The sequence below is a fragment of the Pipra filicauda genome, unplaced genomic scaffold (genome assembly GCF_003945595.2).
Source record: "Pipra filicauda isolate LSUMZ 115617 unplaced genomic scaffold, ASM394559v2 scaffold4_size7858003_pilon, whole genome shotgun sequence".
In the NCBI taxonomy this organism is placed as follows: Eukaryota; Metazoa; Chordata; class Aves; order Passeriformes; family Pipridae; genus Pipra; species Pipra filicauda.
Window position 1 is genome coordinate 7,760,418 of NW_024104643.1, and position 19,898 is coordinate 7,780,315.

General features: G+C 49.6%; 1 protein-coding gene across 4 annotated transcripts; it reads left to right on the plus strand.

The window, feature by feature from the left end:
• Positions 1-312: 312 nt before the first annotated feature.
• Positions 313-19,791, plus strand: SGK2 (serum/glucocorticoid regulated kinase 2). Of its 4 annotated transcripts, XM_027711602.2 has the most exons (15): positions 313-1,154; positions 4,656-4,788; positions 10,151-10,220; positions 11,447-11,524; positions 12,000-12,049; positions 12,636-12,693; positions 13,273-13,356; positions 13,673-13,804; positions 14,616-14,728; positions 15,255-15,291; positions 15,865-15,951; positions 17,152-17,247; positions 17,521-17,676; positions 18,059-18,148; positions 18,365-19,791. In XM_027711602.2, the coding sequence occupies exons 1-15, from the start codon at positions 1,064-1,066 to the stop codon at positions 18,518-18,520; spliced, it is 1,431 nt and encodes a 476-aa protein (XP_027567403.1). In that variant the 5' UTR covers positions 313-1,063; the 3' UTR covers positions 18,521-19,791. The 4 variants fall into 4 exon arrangements, with proteins under 4 accessions (XP_027567403.1, XP_027567407.1, XP_039242687.1 ...); XM_027711606.2 differs by lacking the exon at positions 313-1,154 and having other exon boundaries at positions 4,685-4,788; positions 11,467-11,524; XM_039386753.1 differs by lacking the exons at positions 313-1,154; positions 4,656-4,788 and adding an exon at positions 6,302-6,497 and having other exon boundaries at positions 11,467-11,524.
• Positions 19,792-19,898: the final 107 nt, after the last annotated feature.

Sequence of the window (19,898 nt, forward strand, 5' to 3'; positions counted from 1 at the left end):
GCTGAGCTCACTCCTCCCCACATGCTGCTGCTGGTGCTGGAGCTCACAGGGGGCAGGTATGGCTCTGCCTTCTTCCCACACACATGGGGCCAGAGACATTGGCTGCAGTGGCAACTGGATGTCTTGGCCTTGTGAATTTTGAATGCTTCATATCACATATTCCAGAGCCTTTCAGAAAATGTTGGATGGTGACACCGATGTTCTCCACCATCTGATTTTATGTATCTTTGAAGCTTGTAGGTAAGGAGATGGAGTCTTTGCCAGTGACTCCACCAACATGTTCAACCATCAGACTCTTATTTGGGCCCCCACACAGGGATGTGGTGACCACTGGTGGTGACCACTGGTGACCACTGGTTCTCTCTTTGCCCCTGCAGAGGGGCAAGGAGAGAACCAGGGAGTAAATGGGGGCGGGCGCAAATGGAGGGCAGTAGATTCTGGCTCCACGAGGGCTCCTCTGGCCTCAGTTCTGATGTGCCCATGGAGCTCAGTCCTTGACAGCTGCTCAGGTGGTTGTTCCTGTGTACATGTGGCCCAGGATGGGGAGCATGGAGCCAGAGGGGGGTCACACAAGAAGCAGAAGGAGCATTGTAGGACTGTTGCACCTCACAACCCAAGCACGTAAGGCCCTGGATGGCCTGCCCCGGACGCAGTGCTGCTGGAGGACAAGGCTCCACCTCACCCCACTCCTTCCCGGCTGGCAAGCTCCATGGATTGGTGGTGTGTTGGCAACAGGTCATATCCACATCCAGGAGGTCTTGCAGGCATTTGGGAGGTGATACAGGTCTCATTACCTCTGCTAGGACCCGGCATGTGACCTGGCACAGCCTCCAGCAAACAGAGCACTTTGTTCTGACCCTTTGCACTTCCCTGCCAGCGAGCTGCCCTCTAATCCCCCCAAGGAGGGATTTTCCTCTCCCCCCCCAGCTCCCTGTACCTCAGTCCCCTTTGAGAGAGGTCCAGGGTAATCATTTACTGCCTGCCACAAGCCACTCCTTCGGACTTTTTCTTCGACCTTCAGGCTGAATTACCAAAATAAAAACAACGGGAAGAAGAGCAGTACATGCTGCTTCCCACAGTGGGAGTGTGGCAGTGCCTGTCTGCCCTGCTGCTGGATCCCAGGAGCCCTGTTCCCCACACCTCGCTCTCTGCAGGTAATGCCCATTTGCTTTCTCTGGGATGACTGAGACTTTTCCTTCCTCTGATGAGTTCTGAACTCTTCTGGGAGAAGCAGAAGTTTTTGTGAAGGACTTCGCCCTTGCTGCCAGGAAACCTGGCTGGCTTGTGGGAGAGCTGCTGCTTGGGGCCAGCAGCTGGAAGTGGTGGAAGGTTGATTTCCAGCAGTGGGGTGGTTTCCCAACTGTGGAGAAATCCAGAGGGAAGACAAGCAGCCTCCTTGCTCCTCCTGCAATATTGTACTAGGTGAAAAGATTTCTGGCATTAACTGTGCCTCCCCCAGGAAACTTCCATCGCAAGGAGCTTCCATCACCCTGCTTGTCCATGCAGCCCCACATCAGCTCACCTGGGTGAGGTCCATGGGGAGCGCCCATGAGTGTTTCTGACCAAGGTGATTTCAAGAGCTGGCAGATCAGCAGAGGTAGCTGGTGACTGACTGTGTGTCCCCATGTCCCTGAGCCACCTGCACAGGGAAAGGAGCTTTGGGCCTGCACAGGCATTTGCAACCAGCACTAGAAGGGTGAGGTTTGCTCCAGATATTTCAGGTTGTGTTGGCTGTGGTGTCCCAGGCTGTGTGAGTCTCTGGAACTGGGCCTGGTGAAGCTCAGGGGTGCTGTGTCCAGCAGCCTTCTAACAGGGCATTCCCAAACCCCCCGCTGGCAGGACAGGGAGGGCTGTTCCTGCTGGATGCCAGAGCAGGGGAACAGAGACAGGCTCAGCAGATTTCAGCACAGCTTTGCTGCTCTTGTAGAGGGGCTCATGGGCTTGACTTGAACTGGGCTGTCCACCAGATCCAGTATACATAGCTCTGCTGGAGACAGTCTCCAGCAGTTGCTTCCCAGAATTTGCATGCAGATAAAAAGGGGTGAAAATGGGTCCTATGGCGAGGAGATGGAGGTGGCCACTCTCAGGAATGGCAATGGGATTGGGGCAGAGCAGGGGAGAGGGGTGTTCCCAGGAATGCTGCACCCACAAGCTTTTCTAATGAAGCCATTGATGTGTCAGAGGGGCCTGGTTTTGGGCAGTGCAGCTCCCCGAGCTGTCTCCAAGCTGCTAAGCCCTGCTCAGTCAAGCCAGAAAACTGCCTCTCTGCCCTTGGCCCCCCAGGCTGGTCACATTCAGGGCTTGAGATATGAGTGGTGGCCTTGAGTGTGTGCCCTGCATCAGACTGACCTGTGCTGCAGAGGAAAAGAGATGCTCACCCCAAAAAACAGAATTGAGGGTTTGTGGGTTTTTTTTTAAGAAAGGCTCTAAAGCACAAGCTGTAATGTGTCCTGAAGTGCTGCTGGGGAGGAGAGGAGAGGGCAACAAGCAGGAGTTGCACCTTCCCCAGGGACAAGGCTGGCCAGCAACCTTACAGTCAGGTTGCTTCCAACGGCATATAATTTATTCACTGAGGTGGTGCCTACACATAAAAGGCACTTAGGAACGAAAAAGTCCCAGCCAATTAATTTAATGGCAATAATAAACTCCAGAATTTATTCCTCAGAAGACGTAAAGGCTTTACAAGAGATCAGTAATATTCTGATGTGTTAATATTTGTAGAAGCAGAGGGACAGAATGTTGCAAGAGTTGCTCAAACCCACTTTAGCTGTCTTTTGGAATAAAAACCTGATCCCCAGTAGTCTCCTCCTGGTTCCTTTCTCCAAAACATGGGAAACACCCCAGCACCCTTGTGGGATTTGCTAGCAAAATCAAAGGCAAAACATGAGGCAGAGCCTGGGTTTTTTGAAGCTGAAAGAAAAATATAGAGAGCAGGAAAAAGAATGAAATAGTTTAAAGACCTGCAGTGGTCACCAATAGTCTATTTAGTCTTTAACGAATCATCCTTAAAATGAAGAAATAGGTTCTGAGCTTTTAAAGAACATCCTATCTCTGTTCTATCCTATCCCATTCCATACTATCCTATGCTAGCCCTTACCCAGCAGAGGTAACTGAGTAGCCAAACATTTTAGGTCACCTTTCACTGCAGGTCCATGGAAACTTGTTTTGTGCACTCTAGACAAATATTTGTTTTAGTTTTACCTGAACCTTCCCTGCAATTCTGATTGCTCAGGACTGTGTGGTTCCTCTTCAGTGATACTTTTATGATTGTGGTTATGGATATTACTAGATAGGGAAATTAGGATTACCTTTCCCTGTAAAATAGCACATAAAATGTTATAGGAGAGAGAGGGAGGTATTTCTCTGTGGGTAGAGACAATGGGCTGGGCCTGTTGTCCACTGGACATGTCCTGCCCTGGAGAAGCTGCAAATGTGGCAGGGTGAGTGGCACCAGCCAGGGATGGCCCCAGTGGGAGGACCAAACTCAGCCAGGGAAGGACCATGCAGCCCTTGACCCCTTACAGGGCTTGGAGAAGCATGCCCTGTCAGGAGATGTGCATAGAAGGGGTTAAATTGCCTGAAAGCTGCTCCTCACCTCTGAACTCAGGTCCATCAGAGGTTTTCCTGGCACTACATGTTCTCTGAGGGCAGGGAAAGAGCAGCCTGGCACAGAAGACCAACAACACTCACAAAACCCAGCTCTTACATCAACAGATCTCCAGTTTCATTAGAATTGTTTGTTTAGGAGCATGCAGGTTCTGGGCAGGGGAATGGGCCAAGGCCAGTCTTGCTGTAAGGGGGCATGGTCGTGCCAGTAGCACCTGCAGGGACACGTGCCTGTGTGATGTGTGTGACCTGCAAACACTCTCACATCCAGCAGCTCCTTCAGCATGACACTGACACGGGCAAGGGGCAGTGTTGGGTGAGGGGTGAGAGCTGCTGCAGGATGTGGCTGGCTGTGGGCACACAAGGCAGGAAAAGGGGGAAAGTTTCATCTCTTAGACATGGGGAGGGCTTCCCAGGTGGGCTGGAATCTGTTCACATCTACCTGTCCCCCTCCTGTCTGCCATCATGGGGACAAATGTTTGCCCAGGACACCACTACAGGGAAAGTCACAGGGCTCTGCAGGGCAAAGCCCTTTGCAGCTTCTCCAGGAATCTGGTGGCATCTGATGTTGAATTCCCAGGTGGGGACCTGCACTACACTGGGGATTTCCCGGTTGGCCCCGTGTCCCTGTGCTTCCAGAGAATGTCTTCTCCTGTGACAGGGAACCACCGGTGTCAGGGCAGTCACGCTGGGTACAGGGAGAATTAATTTGGTCTTAACTCCTCATCAAAACCCAAAATCCTTTCCTAAGAGCAGAAATGTGTGAATTTAACAGTTTTAGTGTAAATTTCTTCTGTTGTAAAGAAGCCAAACAGCCAGCCAGTACCACCTAGCTCTCTTCCACTGCTCTCCATCTGCCAGTCCCAAAGCAATTTGCCACTGAAGCAGTGGCAGAGCACCCTTGGTGATCTCCACCAGACTGACTGGCGGGTGGATGCTGGCCAGACAAGTGTCGGGGAGCTGTCCCAGTGTCCCAGAGCTGGTGAGCAGCCAGTGCTGCACCTCAGGGCTTGTTTCTGCTCTTACTCCTGTGCCCTTCACATTTGCAGGAGGAGAAACATCTGTGTGCTCTGCTTCCCAAGGACACCCTGTGCTGGCAGCTGAGCTCCTGCCCCTGTTCCAGCTGGCTTATGTTCGTGGCCTGGATGGAGCCCTCCTCCACTGCTCTGGGCAAGACAAAGGGTAATGCTTCTGGCTGGTACGGTGTCACTAAGCCCTGGGGATGGATAGGACATGGAGAAGGCTTCCGCATGGAGGTCTCCTACTAGTGTTGGGCTGCCGAGCAGCCGGCAGAGGGCACAGCCCTGTTGTACATCTTCCTGGTGGACTCCACTTGGGCTCACGTCACAGGGCTCATCCTGTCCAGCAAAGACTGTGTGAAGCCCAGCTCCCATGGGACATGCAGGGAATCCAGGAGGTGTTTGTGTGCAATGGAGGCAGCTTTGCATCACATGCCTGGCTCTGAGTGACACCCAGTGCATGCACAGCCCTTGAGGGTCAGTGACCCTCACAAACAGCACAGGTAGGATGGACAAAACCAACCCAACATCACTTTGCCTGCCAGTATCTGTCACCAGATTAGGCATTTTATGCATTTTAGCTGTAAAAACTTTTCCTTAGAGGATTCTTCCGCTTCCTCTTCTTTGCATAGAAAACGAGTTTTTAATTAAAGATGCTTTTTTCCATGGAAAAGAAAATCAAGTAGATTTTATTGATGACACCAAGATTTTCATGAAAGAAACAAAAGCAGAAGACACTGACTAGAAAATGTAAGTTAGCTGATAAAAGTATTCTCAAACTTGACCATTTCACTTCAAGTGGAGGCAAAACTGGAGAAAAGAAAAACATATTAGGAGATACTCTTGAAAGCTGACAATACTGATAGCTTGAGGGTGTTGGCTAAGCAAAAAAATCAGGCTTCAACCTGAGAGAGAACAATATTTCAAGCAACATGCTGCTTCCCCTCCCTCATTACACATGGCAACAAGCACTAACCTATTCCAGATGATTTCTTCCTAGTAGCTGTAGTCTGGCATGAGGGATCTGTCCCATGGTGGCCAGCCCCTCTGCTTCCCTCAGGGAATTCTGCCCACACCCCTGCCTTTACCTCCTTGCACCCACCACTGAACTCGCTCTACAGGCCACTTTTCTACAGGGAGATTTTACAGGAAACTACAACGGAAGCAAAAAGCGACTGCTTTATTTTTAATGAAGAGAGAGAAGACAGCCCTTCTTCCAGATCTCCTTTTGCTTAGTCTCTGCTGTCTCAAATCACCATGCTTCCCCTCCTCAGGTGTTTATGTTTGCAGTTAATACCATCCTTGCTGCCCTGGCTGCAGCCACACAGGACACTGGAAGGAGCAGCATCTTCTGGGTTTGACCTGAGTCAAATGACAGTTTTGACCTTCCTCCAAGCTACAGGACAGTGGACAGATTTCAAGCTTGCCAACACGTAAAAAATTATTCAGAATACGTCCTGCCTGCCAGGATGTAATTTGCTCCTGCTCAGCACCTGCACCTCTCCCTCCCCATCCAAAACTATCCCTCCCACCTAAATTCTCACTCCTTGGGTACAGCTGGCAGGTATCTCTTCATCTTTTGCAGCTGGTCAGCTTTTCCTGCTTGCTTTAAAGGGCTGCTGGGAAGCAGCAGTAGTGGTATGGCCATACTGAGGATGACTGTGTCCAGGGGCTAAATGGACTGCTGCAGGAAAAAAAAAGCCTATTCCCATCTGGGTTTTAAGAAAGAGCCTTGGGCTCCTGGTCTGCCGGGGCAATCTGGGCGGGCAGATACAAAGATGGGAAGTATGGGAAATGAGGGGTCTCAGCACTCACTGGTTGTGAACTGCTTTGCATGCTTCAGGACTCAGCCTCCACTGGTAGATGTGGAAGGTATGTTGGATGCTTTGTTTTTTATTTTCACAGGATTATTTTTTGCAAAGTGCTGCAAGCTTTAGCCACCTGCTATTTTCTTTAAGTTTTGCATGTAGTTTTCCTCAAAAATCTGGAGAGTTGTTTGTCAGTGGGCTCCAGCTTGCCCAGAGCCAGGGCTGCTTGGCTGGGTTCCTGCACTGGTTTGCAGTGTCCCTGGGGTGTAGGGTAGAGGATCTGTAAGAGAAAATTGGGCAACCCAGGAGCCTTGCAGAGGATGGCTGAGAGCTTCCTTGAGTGCAGAAAAGTGCTTTCAGGTCTTTCCTAACCTGCTCCTGGACTTGCTGTGTACAACTATAGTGTCTCAATGGGAATGAAAGTGGAGTAAAATGGTGGCTTGCAGCTATCTCTTAGATCTGTGGCAGGGGAAAACTTGAGCCTTTTTTTCTCCCCAGTAAAAGCATGTGTTTGCAGGAATCGCCCCTCTGTGCTCCTTCTCTGAGATGAAACTGGGGCATCTCCCCCCTTTAGCTGCAAGCAGCCCCTGTGCTGGGAGGAAGCTGTGGCCTGCCTTAGGTGACTCTCCAAACTCTATGCTTCCTCCAAAACATCACCTGCTGTCCCAGTGACAGCTTGCCACACCTCCTTGCCTCTCCGTGCTGGCAGCCAGCCCTTCCCAGAGCGAGAGGGGATGAGGGACTTGCTTGGAGGGGTTTGCAATCTGGGTTAGGTAGGGAAGGCTGCCGAGAGCAGTGCCATCCAGGAGGAGGGTGGGAGGCAGCTCACAGATGACGAATCTGTGAGGTTGCCTCTCTGTACAAGGTACGCGTTGCATTAGTAATGTGTTTGTAGCAAATAATGCTGGGCTAGCATGGGAATGTGGGTCACCACTGCCAGAGCTGTGCAAGGGAGAGGGAGCTGCTCGTGCCGTGCTGGGAAGAAAACGTATGTTGCTGAGGGATGTGTGGTGGGGGGAGACATAGCTGCAGTAACTGCTCCAGCTTGTAAGTAGCAGCTCTGTGTTGTGTGAGTGGGTTCCTGCTGCCTGGGGGATTGCTCTGGCCAGGAGTTGGGGGTCTTTGAGGAGGGGAGAGTGGGGTGCAGGAGTTTGTGTTCCTGGTGTGGAATAGTCACATCATATTGGGGGAACTCCTGGACTTGCTTGCTGATGCTCTCTGTGGCCCTGGCTATGCCTGGAGCATTCCTGCTGCACCAGCAGGCACAAGGAGGGATGCAGCCGGGCATGTATAACCAAAGATTCCAGTGTATTTTCGTGACCTATTTCTGGTTCTGTTGTTCAGTGTGTGTGCGCTCAGGAAATCTTTGTGCTTTAAGGGGAGTAGGGTTTACTAGTGATCAGGAAAAGCCTACTTGACTGCTTCAGAGATTTAGACCACAAACTAACCTGGCATTGAAGGTGAACCTTGGTTGGGAAAGGTGGCTCTGAACTCTCTGAATAGAGAGTGATATGGGATGGGGATATACATAAACTAAAAATGTGCATGGTATTTCAGTGCACAGGCTCTAGTCTCAGAGTAAGTCCATTTAATGAACGCGCTTTGTTGGAAAATGCTGCCCTTGGTCAGCAGGGACTTGTTGAGTGGCTTTATTTCCAGCAAAGAAGCAGTGGAGCAGAATGGGGCTGATGGAAGGAAGCATGCACAGGCTGCCAGGCTGGAAGAGGTTCTTGCCTACTTGCAGGCTGTGGAGACCTTGATAGAATTGGCTTGTCCAAGCCCCTTGGAGCAAGTCAGAAATTTGTACTGGTAATAAGTACCTCCAAGGCAGATTGATTTTTTTTTTTTTTTTTTTTTTTTTTTTTTTTTTCCCCCCCCCGTGGCTTGGATGTGTGGTCTCCAAGATACCCAAGCTGCGACATCTCCATCTGTGTCTGAGTCAGTATTTTCCCTGGAGTCTAGGGTAGGAACAGTGGCAGCAAGCTGACCCTGGATCCAAACCCAAGTTTGTGGGGGCTCAGATTAGGAGGAAACGGGCTGTATCATCTGATGAATGGCAGCGATGCGTGGAGGGGGAGTGAGGTTATAGGTTGGGTTGCTCTGGTAAGAGGCTCCTGAGCAGGCGATGGGAGCCTTTGCTCCTCTATCTATTGCTGCCAGTGCAGCTTGAGGCTTGTCCACACACACCTGTGTACCCCGGCCATTCTCTGTGCCAACCTTCTCCCTGGCCCTGAGCCTTGAGTGAGTGTTGCCTGCTCCAAACACAGCAGTGCTGATGTCCCTCTGCTGTGGCCATGATATCTGACCAGGCTGGCTCGCAGACTCTGGGAGAGATGCACCCTGAGGCAGGTGTTTGATGACCTTCAGCAGACCTCGGTAAGTCGGAGGAGAGTCAGACTGTCAGGGAAAGAAGGATTATGCCCAGTGGGAGGAAATGGGCCTTGATCTGTCTGGGTGCTGCCTGCATCTTGTCCCTCCTTGTGGATGCCAGCTGAGACAGGCTCTTGTATCTGCTGCAGGACAAAGTACAGACAAGGTCAGGGGCTCAAACCAGCCTGGTGTTGTAAACTCTCTCACTGCATGATTTGTGGGTTTTGCTTTAAGTTTCTGCTTTTCCTTTCTTATCCATTTGGAAACTCTAAACCCACAGCTTAGTTTTTTGGCTCCTTATCAGAGCTGCACCCAGATCCCAGACCTGCTTTTGGGGTCAGTTCAGTGGCTCTCGGTAGCACACAGGTCCCTCTGCCTAGCAGACCCAAAGAGCCATGCAGGAGGGGTTCTGCAATGGGCTTGTGTTTGCCTCAAAACTTGTCCTACAAACTCTTTGCCCAGGGGAAGAGTCTCTGGTGGTTGATGCTGCTGATTCCTCGGTCTGTTGAGGAGCTATTCCAAGATGACAACTTACCTGAGTCTATAAACCCCCTTCTTTTTAGAGGGACAGAGCAGTGTATGTTTCTGTGAATATTTTGAGTCTTCCTTTCCCTCCAGTGACAGAACTAAGCAAAACTAGGAAATCCTCTGTACAGGTTGCACTTCTTGGGCTTCTCTCTGGCTCAGCCTGTGCAGCAGGGAGCAGGCTTGGGACTGCCTCTCTGTGAAGGGAGAGGTGATGAAGATAATGAGTGGTGGCAACCACCCACACGGCTGAGGAGCAGGGATGCTCCGTGGTGGGAATCCCCGCTTCTGGCACTGGCTACGTGTCCTTGGGCAGGTCACTCACTGTGATGTGTGTGTGCTGGCTTACCTCCTGCAGGGCTCTGAAAGGTTTCATTCATGTCCCTAATTACTTGCAGAGTCCTGAATGAAAGGGACAGTGGATGTGCCAAGTATGTGACGTATCCCAGTACAACATCGTCCTTGTGGGAACTCTCCTTGTTCCCCCCCCCCCCCCCCCCCCCCCCCCCCCCCCCCGGGGCCCAGGAGTGGCTCAGGAGGGCTTGACAGTGGTGCTCTAGCCTGAGTTCCCTGTGCTGTGGGAGGCGGTGTCCATTTTGTGGCACTTATCCCTGTCCTGTGAGCTATTGAGGGCTCCTGGTGGGGCCGGGAGGGAAGATGTCCTGGTTCCTATAATTTCCTGGTTATTTTGGTATGTGAGTGGAAGGGGGAGGAGGGCGGCTGTGGAGAGAAGAGCAAGGTCAGTGAAGAACAAATGTGCCTCTGTGCACTTGTGATCACACTGCCAGCTAATCAGCTTCGGTGCTCCAACTTTCCTCACAGAACTCATCAGGCACGGCCGGGAGAGGATAGGGCAAACCATCAAGGCCTCCGGCTCCAGGCTCTGCTCGTAGTGAGTATAAAATGCTCTCAGTGGGATGAGAGCCCTTTAACAGCTCAGCCCGATAACCCCTGCGCTGGCTGAGTGGTGAATGGAGCTGGCTGGCACCGGGCAGATATGGGCAGTGCTCAGGGACAGCCGCCAGCATCCACTGCTGCCTGGCATCTCCTGCCATGGGTAGCCTGGCTGCACAGGAAGGGGGCTTGGGGATGATTGGCGGTCTGTGCCTGCTGGCGTGTGGGGGCACAGAGAGGGAACGCCCACAGGTGAGATGTCAGGAGGCTGGTGGGTTCTTTGGGCCCCCTCTTTGGGAGTGGTAGGACAGAGGGTGGCTGTGGGGATGAGAGCCTTCAGAGCTTTCCTGCAGTGTTTGAGGGCTTGGTGGGGCTGAGTGGGAGTCGGCTCTCTGGGGCAGGGGAGAAGGGAACAGAGCTGCTTGTTTTGTTTGTTATCTCCTTAATTCTGGCTTTTGAAAGGAGCATGGGGGAATCCTCTAAACCAAAGGGGGAGAATCCCTAGGGTGGGGGGACCCACCCATCCCCAGTGATGCCTGGTCAGGGCAGATCTGAACCACCAAGTGTTTGAGTCCAGGTTTTCCAACCCCAGCAGTAGTTGCACTAGGTAGATAAGTCCTGTGCTCACTGAGCCAGCCCTGGCTGCCATGTTGAGCTCCTCTTCCCTGCAGAGTCAATAGCCCCGAGCTGCCCTGTCTGACCTGGCCTAGGGGGAATGGCCTCTGACAGGTGCCATCCTGATGGCATGTGGTGGTTGGACCCAGCTGGACTCTCCTGGCTGCCCTGTGGGGGCACTCACTGGGTTGCAGGGCTGGGTGCTGCAGCATCACTGTGCAGTGGGGTGGGGGCTGCACCTGCCTCAAGAGGGGTCTGGCCACGGCTAGGAGGGCTGTGACTTCACCTGGCCCTGCTGGGCTGTGCTGGTCCTCACATGTTGGTGTTCTGACTGGTTTCTGCTATTTCAAGTCAAGGGCTAACCGTGGTATTTATATGCTTGTGCATCCATGAACCTTTTTTCCCTAATCTGCTCCCAGTGTTCACTGCCTCCCCTGGAGCGTGTACAGCCCCATCCCTTGGGGGGTAGCAGTGCTACCAAGGGAGTAGCTGGGGAACTCAGCTGAGCCCTCCTATGATGGAGAGGTGCACATACCAGGGTCTGTGCTGCTCCCTGGCAAGTTAATGATGTGAAGATGTTTCTCTCTTGGATTTTGTTTTGAACACTAGCTTGCTCTTCTTTTTCCAAGTGCTGAACGAGTTGCTTTTTTAATGGATCGTTCCCGGAGCCCAGACAAAAGCACCCAGGTGAGATCAGGGCTCTGAACCAGCAAATCCTCACTTCTGGGACAAAAGGGGCTGGTGTCTTTAGATGAAAAACAAGCAGGAGAGCCTGTGTTAGCCTGCTGGAAGTCTTACTGCTGCTCTGTCCTTGTGGGTGATGCTGGGTGGAAAAAAAGAAGAGCAGAGAGGACATATATAGCCTTTTGGACAAGACATAATGCTCCCAGAGTCTGGGGAGGGGAAGATTCCTGGGGAGGAGGAAGAGCATGTGTGTCTGTACTCCTTGTCATTGGGAAGAGGGAGGAGGTAGTTCCATGGAGCTGGATGTGTATAAGGCCACCTAAAGTGGCCTTAGTTAAAAGTTTGCCAAAACAAGCACTGTGTCTCTTGCTGATGGGTGTTTATCAATGGCTCAGTGTGAGGGGATGCTGTATTGAGGAAGGGAAAGCACAGCCTGCAGCATGGTCCTTGTGACTAACATTATTGTTGTCTTCTCTAGCCTTCAACACCAACTGACAACATCAACCTTGGACCTTCTGCTAACCCCAAGTAAGCTCCCTGTAAAGCCAGGTAGGGTGTGGAGTGTGAAGAGGTCTGGCAGGGGAATGCAGATGGTCTCTGTTTCTCATGTGTGTGGTGCCTGCAAAAGTCCTAACAACTACATTACTTGGCCTCTAACACCATGTGTGTTACCAGTGCACCAGCTTTCAAGACATTAAGCTGTAGCTGGTCCTTGTTATCATAATCATCCTCTCCTGTCCATATCTGCAGCCCCTTGTCCCATCTCTCTTGAGAGACAGTGAGGGAAGATCTTCTTTGTAACTGCTGGCTCCCTGACTATCTTTCTCTAGAAAAAGTGTCCCCTCTAAAGGTGTCACTTGTTCTTGACAGGTGCTTTCACCTGCTGCTGTGTTCAGCATGTGGGTTGCTGAGGGATTGCTCATGCTGTGCTGGGTCCACTGACATACACAGTGTGAATCCCGAGGTGGCTGGGAGCAAGGGTCACCCATCCAGTACTCTTTAATCCCTTTCACAAACACCCATCTTTCCAAGCAGGAGCTTAGCTTTGATGGTAGTGTTGCTGTTGCCTGTTTCTCTCCCAGAAACATTAACTTATTTCATTCTTGTCTAACAGTGCCAAGCCAACAGACTTTGACTTTCTGAAGGTTATTGGCAAAGGAAGCTTTGGAAAAGTAAGTGGGTTTTTACAGGTGGGCTGTAGCGTGGAAAGCAAATATTTTGCTAAAGGAATTTCCAGCTGTGTCCTTTGCATGTCTCGTGAGGTGTTTAGCCTGAGTATGGCTGAGATTAGGTAAGCCCTGAGATAGGGTTTTCATAGTCCATTCTTACTCTGAGCTGTCCTGCCATCTCTTTAAGGACTGAAGTGTGAGGTACTTTATGCTCAGGGTGCTGATGATAAGGAGCAGTGCTTGATTCAAAATGAGCTTCAGACTTCTTCAGGTAGCAAAAGAACTCCAGACAAACCTGAACCTGGGAGACAGCCTGGATCCCCTTTAAATGGAACTGTCTCCCCAAATGTTCCAAACTGTTTTCTTTTGAGTGTCTAAGTGATGTATGTGGAGGTGTTGCATGCTTTTTTTCCGGCAATGAGAAAGTGATGAGAATTCACAGGTCTGGAACTGTCTTTAAAGCTTTGTACCTGACCCTCTGGAGTAGTATAATCACGCACAAGACTATTGAGCTAATGAGGAAACACTAACCGAAAGGCAGAAGGTGAGGCTGAAACCCGTAACCAGGACCTTGTGTTGCAGGTTCTCCTGGCCAAACGCAAGTGTGATGGGACTTTTTATGCAGTGAAAGTCTTGCATAAGAAAACCATCCTCAAGAAAAAGGAGGTATGTTTGCTTTCCTTGGCTATTTCTGCAAATAGTGGTCAGTGTATGAGCTATCCTGGTAATGCAATTGGGGTACCTGGTGGCTGTCATTCATGTAGGCAATTTGCATGTTAGACATGGATTTCTCTGTGCTATGGGAACATGAAGAACAGAGATTAAATGGGTCAGATAGCAGGGAGTGATTCCCTTTCTGGGGCTAGAAATGACTCTCTTTGGCTCGCAACCTCCACCCATTTTGAAAACAGCAGTGAGCCCCTATGACAGGCTGGGCTGGACCCTTGCCTGAAACCCTAATGCCTTGTCTGCTTCTTGATAGCAAAATCACATCATGGCGGAACGCAATGTGTTGCTGAAAAATGTCAAGCACCCCTTCCTTGTGGGACTCCATTACTCCTTCCAGACCTCGGAGAAGCTTTACTTTGTGCTTGACTATGTAAATGGAGGAGAGGTGAGTGCACTTAGAGGCTTCCTTTTTGGTCCTTCTCAAACATGCTGCTTTATTGCCTAAAACTGTTTTTTGTCAGAAGATAATCATGTTGAGGTATAATGCTGCTTTGACCGCCAGAAAGGAGCAGCCAGGAAAACCTGGTATTACCTCATCTGTAAATTGAGTGAAGATCTTGCTGACTAGGACCTGAGCCAGATGATTCCTAAAGCAAGGATGCTGAGAAAAGTATATGTTAGGGGTGTTTTAAAATCCTATGGAGAATATAGGAAATACTGATGCTAGTGAGTTTTAGGCAAAACCCACCTGTGGGCCAGCTCTGGATCTGTGTCACCCAAGTGTGCTTGGGCGATGTCAGCACACTTTTATAGAATTTTTCTGTGCTGTAGAAGCTCACTTTCTTCCAGCTGTCTTTCTGTACTATCTGAAGCTGGCTGGGAGATATTGGTAACGTGGATTTATTGCCCAAATAGAGTTTATGTTGGGGATCTTGTGTTCAGATCTAGGCATGTATCACTTCTTGTGGCTAGGCTACCAGTAGTACGTGAGCTGTACTAAGCTAGGAGCTTAACTAGATCAGCAGAAGATGTTTTTCAGAGAATTAATTATTTTGGGGAATGAAGAGTAGAACAAAGGGAGCAATTTATAGGAAGGTGTTTGGGCTGCTTAAAGGGGCTTGGTTTGGGCTCATTTGGTGTTATTTGTGCGCTGCTTGCTGCAAAGACGTTTTCACTTGAGTAGCTGGCTTTCAGCCTTGCTCCAGATAGCCTTCAGTTATTTAGAAAAATGACCAACCCTCTCCATCTGGCTGTAGCTCTTCTTCCACTTGCAAAGGGAGCGCTGTTTCCGTGAACCCCGGGCCCGGTTCTATGCTGCAGAAGTTGCCAGTGCAATTGGGTACTTGCATTCCTTAAACATCATTTACAGGTAAGACACGTGTCCTGCTGGGGAGAGCAAGGCCACCAAGTGTGCCCAGCAAGGTTGTGTCAGTGTTGGGGAGGGAAAGGGCTTCACTGGGGCCCTGCAATATATTCAGGACTGAAATAGCTGAAGAATTTCCTACCCCAGACAAGACTGACTAAAGGTGCTGCTGGCACTTACACTTTCAAGAAAGATCCTGTCTGCACAGGACCTGGTGGGCAATAAATACTCTCAGACTGATAGTGGGAAGGAGAAAGAATGTTTAAGTGTAAAAATATAAAAACCCCTAGCTCAATAAGAGAGAAATCATTGCTCCATAACAATTTATGCACAGAAATGCAGGCTAACACCTGATCCTGTATGTCAGCAGCCTTTCAACGTTTGCATGTGTGTATGTTGATGGGAATCTGCACTTCAAGAAGGTCTGGACTGGGAGGCTTTGTTAGCTCCTGCTCTTAGCTGATGCTGTTTCAGATTCATGTTTTCTAAGTATCTGGCCAAATCTGCTCAAACAGCACCTTTTGTCTTGCAGAGACTTAAAACCTGAGAACATTCTCCTGGATTGCCAGGTATATTCACAGCTTGGGCTACTTTCCTTCTGTCTTTAAAAGCATCAGGACTATAAACAGAGGGCTGTGGTTCTGCAAGCTGGGATATAACTCACATCATGGCATGGATTTTGTATGTCTGCCCCACTGCACTTCTGTGCAGATCCTGCAAGGGGGATTGAGCCTGCCCTCTGCAGAACTGCAAACACTGTGGGGCTGGGCTCATTCCCAAAAGCTGGGGCCTGACTTCTGGGCAGGGATCAGGGATGTGAAGAACAGGTCCCTGCTGCTACTCTGGTGGTGAGCACTATTAAACAATCTCTGGGATAAAGCAGCAGCAAAGTACAGACATGCTGGATCTCTTCATAGTTATCCAGTTGTAGACAAATAAAACAACAACAAAAAAAATCCAGACTGTACTTTCTCTATAGGCTCCTGTACTTGTGCTATAGGATGTCCATAGGGGAGGGAGCGGAGAGAGATGACCAGTGGGGAACTAAAACCCCCGTGAGATGCAATGTGAAGGCAAATACTTGGAAACCCTGTCTCCTCTCTAGGAAGAGTGAGCCAGGCTGAAACTCCTCTCTTCTTTAGGGACACATAGTATTGACAGACTTCGGACTGTGCAAAGAAGGAATGGAGCAAGAGGAGACAACTTCTACTTTTTGTGGCACTCCTGAGGTACAGCATATGCTGGGGCTTTGGTGTGATTTACTGCTCTGAGTCTTCGGCTTATGTAGCATCTCAAAATATGGACTCTAAATTAGACCGCCTTAGGCTCTTTGAGGTTGTTGGCCTGAAACTGGAGTTCAAGTAAGGCCTTCCCTACTCATCAGAGATGGTTTTATCCGTAACAACTAAACTCTGACATTGCTGTGCTATCAAGGGCAGGGATCCCTGCACTCGGAAATGGCCAGACTTGTGAAACTGCAGCTGTTTCGGGTATCTGTGGAGGTAACCTTGACCCTGGGAGCCTGTGAGCAGGCTGTTTACCTGCTCCAATACCCTGGAGCTGCAAAACAGGGAACCTGCTGCTGCTGACATGCACCCGACCTTGCCGTGCTCTCCTATGTGCACTTGGTATGCATGAGTTGCAAAATGCCCTGTGCAGAGGAGAGGACCAGGCTCCCCTCTGGAATGTGAACATTGCTCAGAAGGGAAAAAATATCTTTTCTCCAATGTCCCCCAACCAGGTTTTGTGAAAACCTGTTTCCAGTTTGGCTTCTTGGAGGCTTTTTTCCTTCTTCTTACTGAGCTGAGGATTTTGGTAGCACTTCAGCCTAGGTAATACACCTCTCCTGCTGCTCTTCCTAGACAACTTGAAGGAGGGTTTGCGAACAGCACACCTTCCAGTTTTCAAGCTCAGCAGAAGTGGGCAGGAAATTGCCTCTTATGCAATAGCACAGCATGAACCAAGCAGGAATGTTTGAGCTTTGTTTTCTAGTTTTCATGTGTGTTGATGTCTTCCTGTTCTAGACAGAATCTGATAGTACATAGAGATAATTCTGTGGGAGGCTGTTTATTCTGCAGACTGCTCAAATTCTTGCCTGTTGCCCCTTGGTGGTGGTTATTGGTAGTTTTGCTGTTTTGGACAGTCTTGCTGGGACTGAAAACAGCAGCTTTTTCAAAACCACATGAGCCTCTTAGGGATGTGATGTGTCAGTGCGGGACAGGTTTGCTGGTTGAATTGTGATGGGTGGTAAATCCTTGTACAAGTCCTTTATAGCAAGAAAACCTTCAGTAGCCTGGAAGAACACTGGGGGCTGCACCTGTGTGCTTCCTAATGCATTTGCTCAACTTGAGCTGCAGCCAGATTTGTGACTTACAAGGGTAAAGCCCTTCTTTATAGCTTGACTCAAATGTTTGCTTCTGACTTCCCAGTACCTGGCTCCTGAGGTGCTAAAGAAGCAGCCCTATGACAGGACAGTAGACTGGTGGTGTCTAGGAGCTGTCCTCTATGAAATGCTGTTTGGACTGGTAAGTTTAGAAATGGTCTCTTTTACTTTACATGGTAGAGAACTTATTTTCAAAAGCTGTGGTGTGAGGTTGGTCTGGTGTTCACATGGTACCTGATAGATGACTAAATCCTGAATTAGATGACCTGGTTTAATCATACCATTGTACTTTTGAGCAGAGACATGTCAGGTCTCCCTCGTCTACTCACAGCAGGTGTCATTTTTGATCTGCAATGTGTGGTTCCTTATGGTAGCTCATGTTTTACCTGGCTGCTTCTCCTCTCTTTCAAATCAGCCTCCTTTTTACAGCCGGGATGTGTCTCAGATGTATGACAACATTCTGCACAAGCCACTCCAGATCCAAGGAACCAAGACGGTAGCAGCTTGTGACATCCTCCAGGGACTCCTCCACAAGGAGCAGAAGAGGAGGCTGGGTGCCAAAACAGACTTTGTAGGTGGCTTCCACTATGATCAGGAGGGAGAATAGATGGGAAAGCTTTCTATTCTGAGCCTTTCTTTTATGATAACGCCACTGCCTTGGATAAAGCTTTCCACGCAGTGTGTCCCTCCAGCCTCCTAAAAGGGGCATATGAGGTTGTCTTGGATTTCCAGAGAGAAAGGTGTGGTGGCAAGCTAGGGATACCAATGTGTGATGGGTCATTTCCCTTCAAGGGATTACTGGACTGTGACCCTCATGTATTAAGGATTTGTGGGCATGGGTATGTGGTAGCTCCAAGTCTTGCTTCAACTCTTTAATGCTGTGAGACCAGCTGGCAGGTGCTGGAAAAGGCAGGTTGGCAGAAGTCTAACATTTCCCCCTGCTTTCTATGCAGCTTGAGATAAAGAACCATGTATTCTTCAGCCCAATAAACTGGGATGATTTGTACCACAAGAGGATTACCCCTCCATTCAACCCCAATGTGGTAAGTGGGTGTTTCTGGTTTTTTATATATAGGAGTACAAAAGGGACCCTCTGTAGATGCCTTATGCTGACAATGAGGGTTCTGAGGTGTGGACTAGGAACTGTAAATGCAGTGCTGATGGTTCTTCTGGAACAGCAGCTGTGTTGGACTGTCTGAACATGAGGGGCTGGGTTCTGTTCACTCAAAATGACAGTGTGTCTCTGCTCCTTGGCTTAGGCTGGTCCAGCTGATCTGCGACACTTTGATCCAGAGTTCACCCAAGAAGCAATCTCTGCCTCCATCACCCACACACCTGACCTAGCAACCAGCAGCTCCAGTGCCTCAGATGCATTTTTAGGATTTTCTTATGCACCAACTGAAGAGGACATCTAAGTTTTACAAAGGCTTTGAGAAGCCAGATTTTAAATGAATAGGTTTTATGGGTTTTTTTTTGGTTTTGACTGGGTTTTTGGGTTTTCTGTTTGTTTGTTTGTTTTCTGTTGGTTTTTTGAGAGGATTTTGTCCTTTGCTCATGGCTTAAGGAAATCGGGACTAACACACTAACTGGCTGGGATGGAACAGAGCTCAACTTTTGCTGTTTGGTGGATTTCCCCCAAATATTTCCCTGCCAGGACTGTTTCCCTGGCAGAGAAAGTGGGACACTGATTATGGTTTTCCCCCTGAGTGTCTTGTACTGCTTGGCAGAACTGTATTCACCCTGTGGTTGTATTTATGGTTGAGGTATGTGCCATCATTCACATCAACAGCCATGTCCCTGTAACTGGCCATCTTTTTCCCCTTTGTTTTTCTTTTTTGTTTTTGTTGGGGAGCTGTGCCCAGCTCTGTCCAACTGCTTTCCCCACCTACTCAATTGAGAAGGGAATTCTTCACACAACCATGAATATTGGCTTCCTTCCTTTAAGTAGACTGTGTCACTTAAGCCACTCATCCTGGGCTGAGCTGGGCTGAGGGAAAACTGTTCACCAATTGTTGCTCCAAAGGCAGCTGCAGGTCTGCAAACCCTGAACTGCACTGGGGCCTTTGATGCCAGCCAGTCTCTCCCCAAGGTGAGTGGATCATCTCTCTGGGTGAATTAGGATGCTGCTGAAGCACTAAGGAGGCTGTTATGGAGGAGCCAATGTGTGGGAGGAATATTCCAGATCAAAGGGGTGGGGAAGAGGCTGAATTGCTTGGAAAAATAACTCTATGGCTGAACCCTGCTTGGGGTGGGGGGTGTCTTTCACAGCATGTGCTTGACTTGCCCATGACACACCAACACAACTGTGAGGAGCACGTGGAGTACAGGATAGCGCACAGCAAAGGGTGGCCAGCAGTGCTGCTCCAGGGTGCAGTACTCATCTGAAAACACCCATCACTGATGTAGAACAGTTATTTATTCTGCCTTAATTTAAATGCTGGTGTATTCATTGAATGTCGCTTCCCACTTTTTCTTTTTTAAGCTGTTTTATTTTGTTGCTGTGGGGAAAAGAGGGGGATCTTGGAGCTTCCACTGTAACCCAGGGATAAACAAGGGACTTTCTGCAAGTTGTGTGGTGCTCATGCTATGGAGAAGCTTGTGCTGGAACATTTTTTTTTTAATTGGACTTTATCTTATGTATGCTGAAGTCATCGGGAATATGACATGGTTTATATTCAAGTGCAAACACTGATGTGCGTCCATATGGCTGTCCTGGAGGTGTGAGGGGGGAGGGAGCAGGGTGGGAGGGTGGTTGGTCGATGCTGTGTGTGAGAGCACTTACCTGCACGCATA

Excerpts from the sequence above, each read along its gene's own strand:
- SGK2 (XM_027711602.2), top strand. The coding sequence starts at position 1,064 with ATGCTGCTTCCCACAGTGGGAGTGTGGCAGTGCCTGTCTGCCCTGCTG. Across the intron at positions 1,155-4,655 it reads CCACACCTCGCTCTCTGCAG|GAGGAGAAACATCTGTGTGC; the intron begins GTAATGCCCATT and ends TCACATTTGCAG. Across the intron at positions 12,694-13,272 it reads GCAAAGGAAGCTTTGGAAAA|GTTCTCCTGGCCAAACGCAA; the intron begins GTAAGTGGGTTT and ends CTTGTGTTGCAG.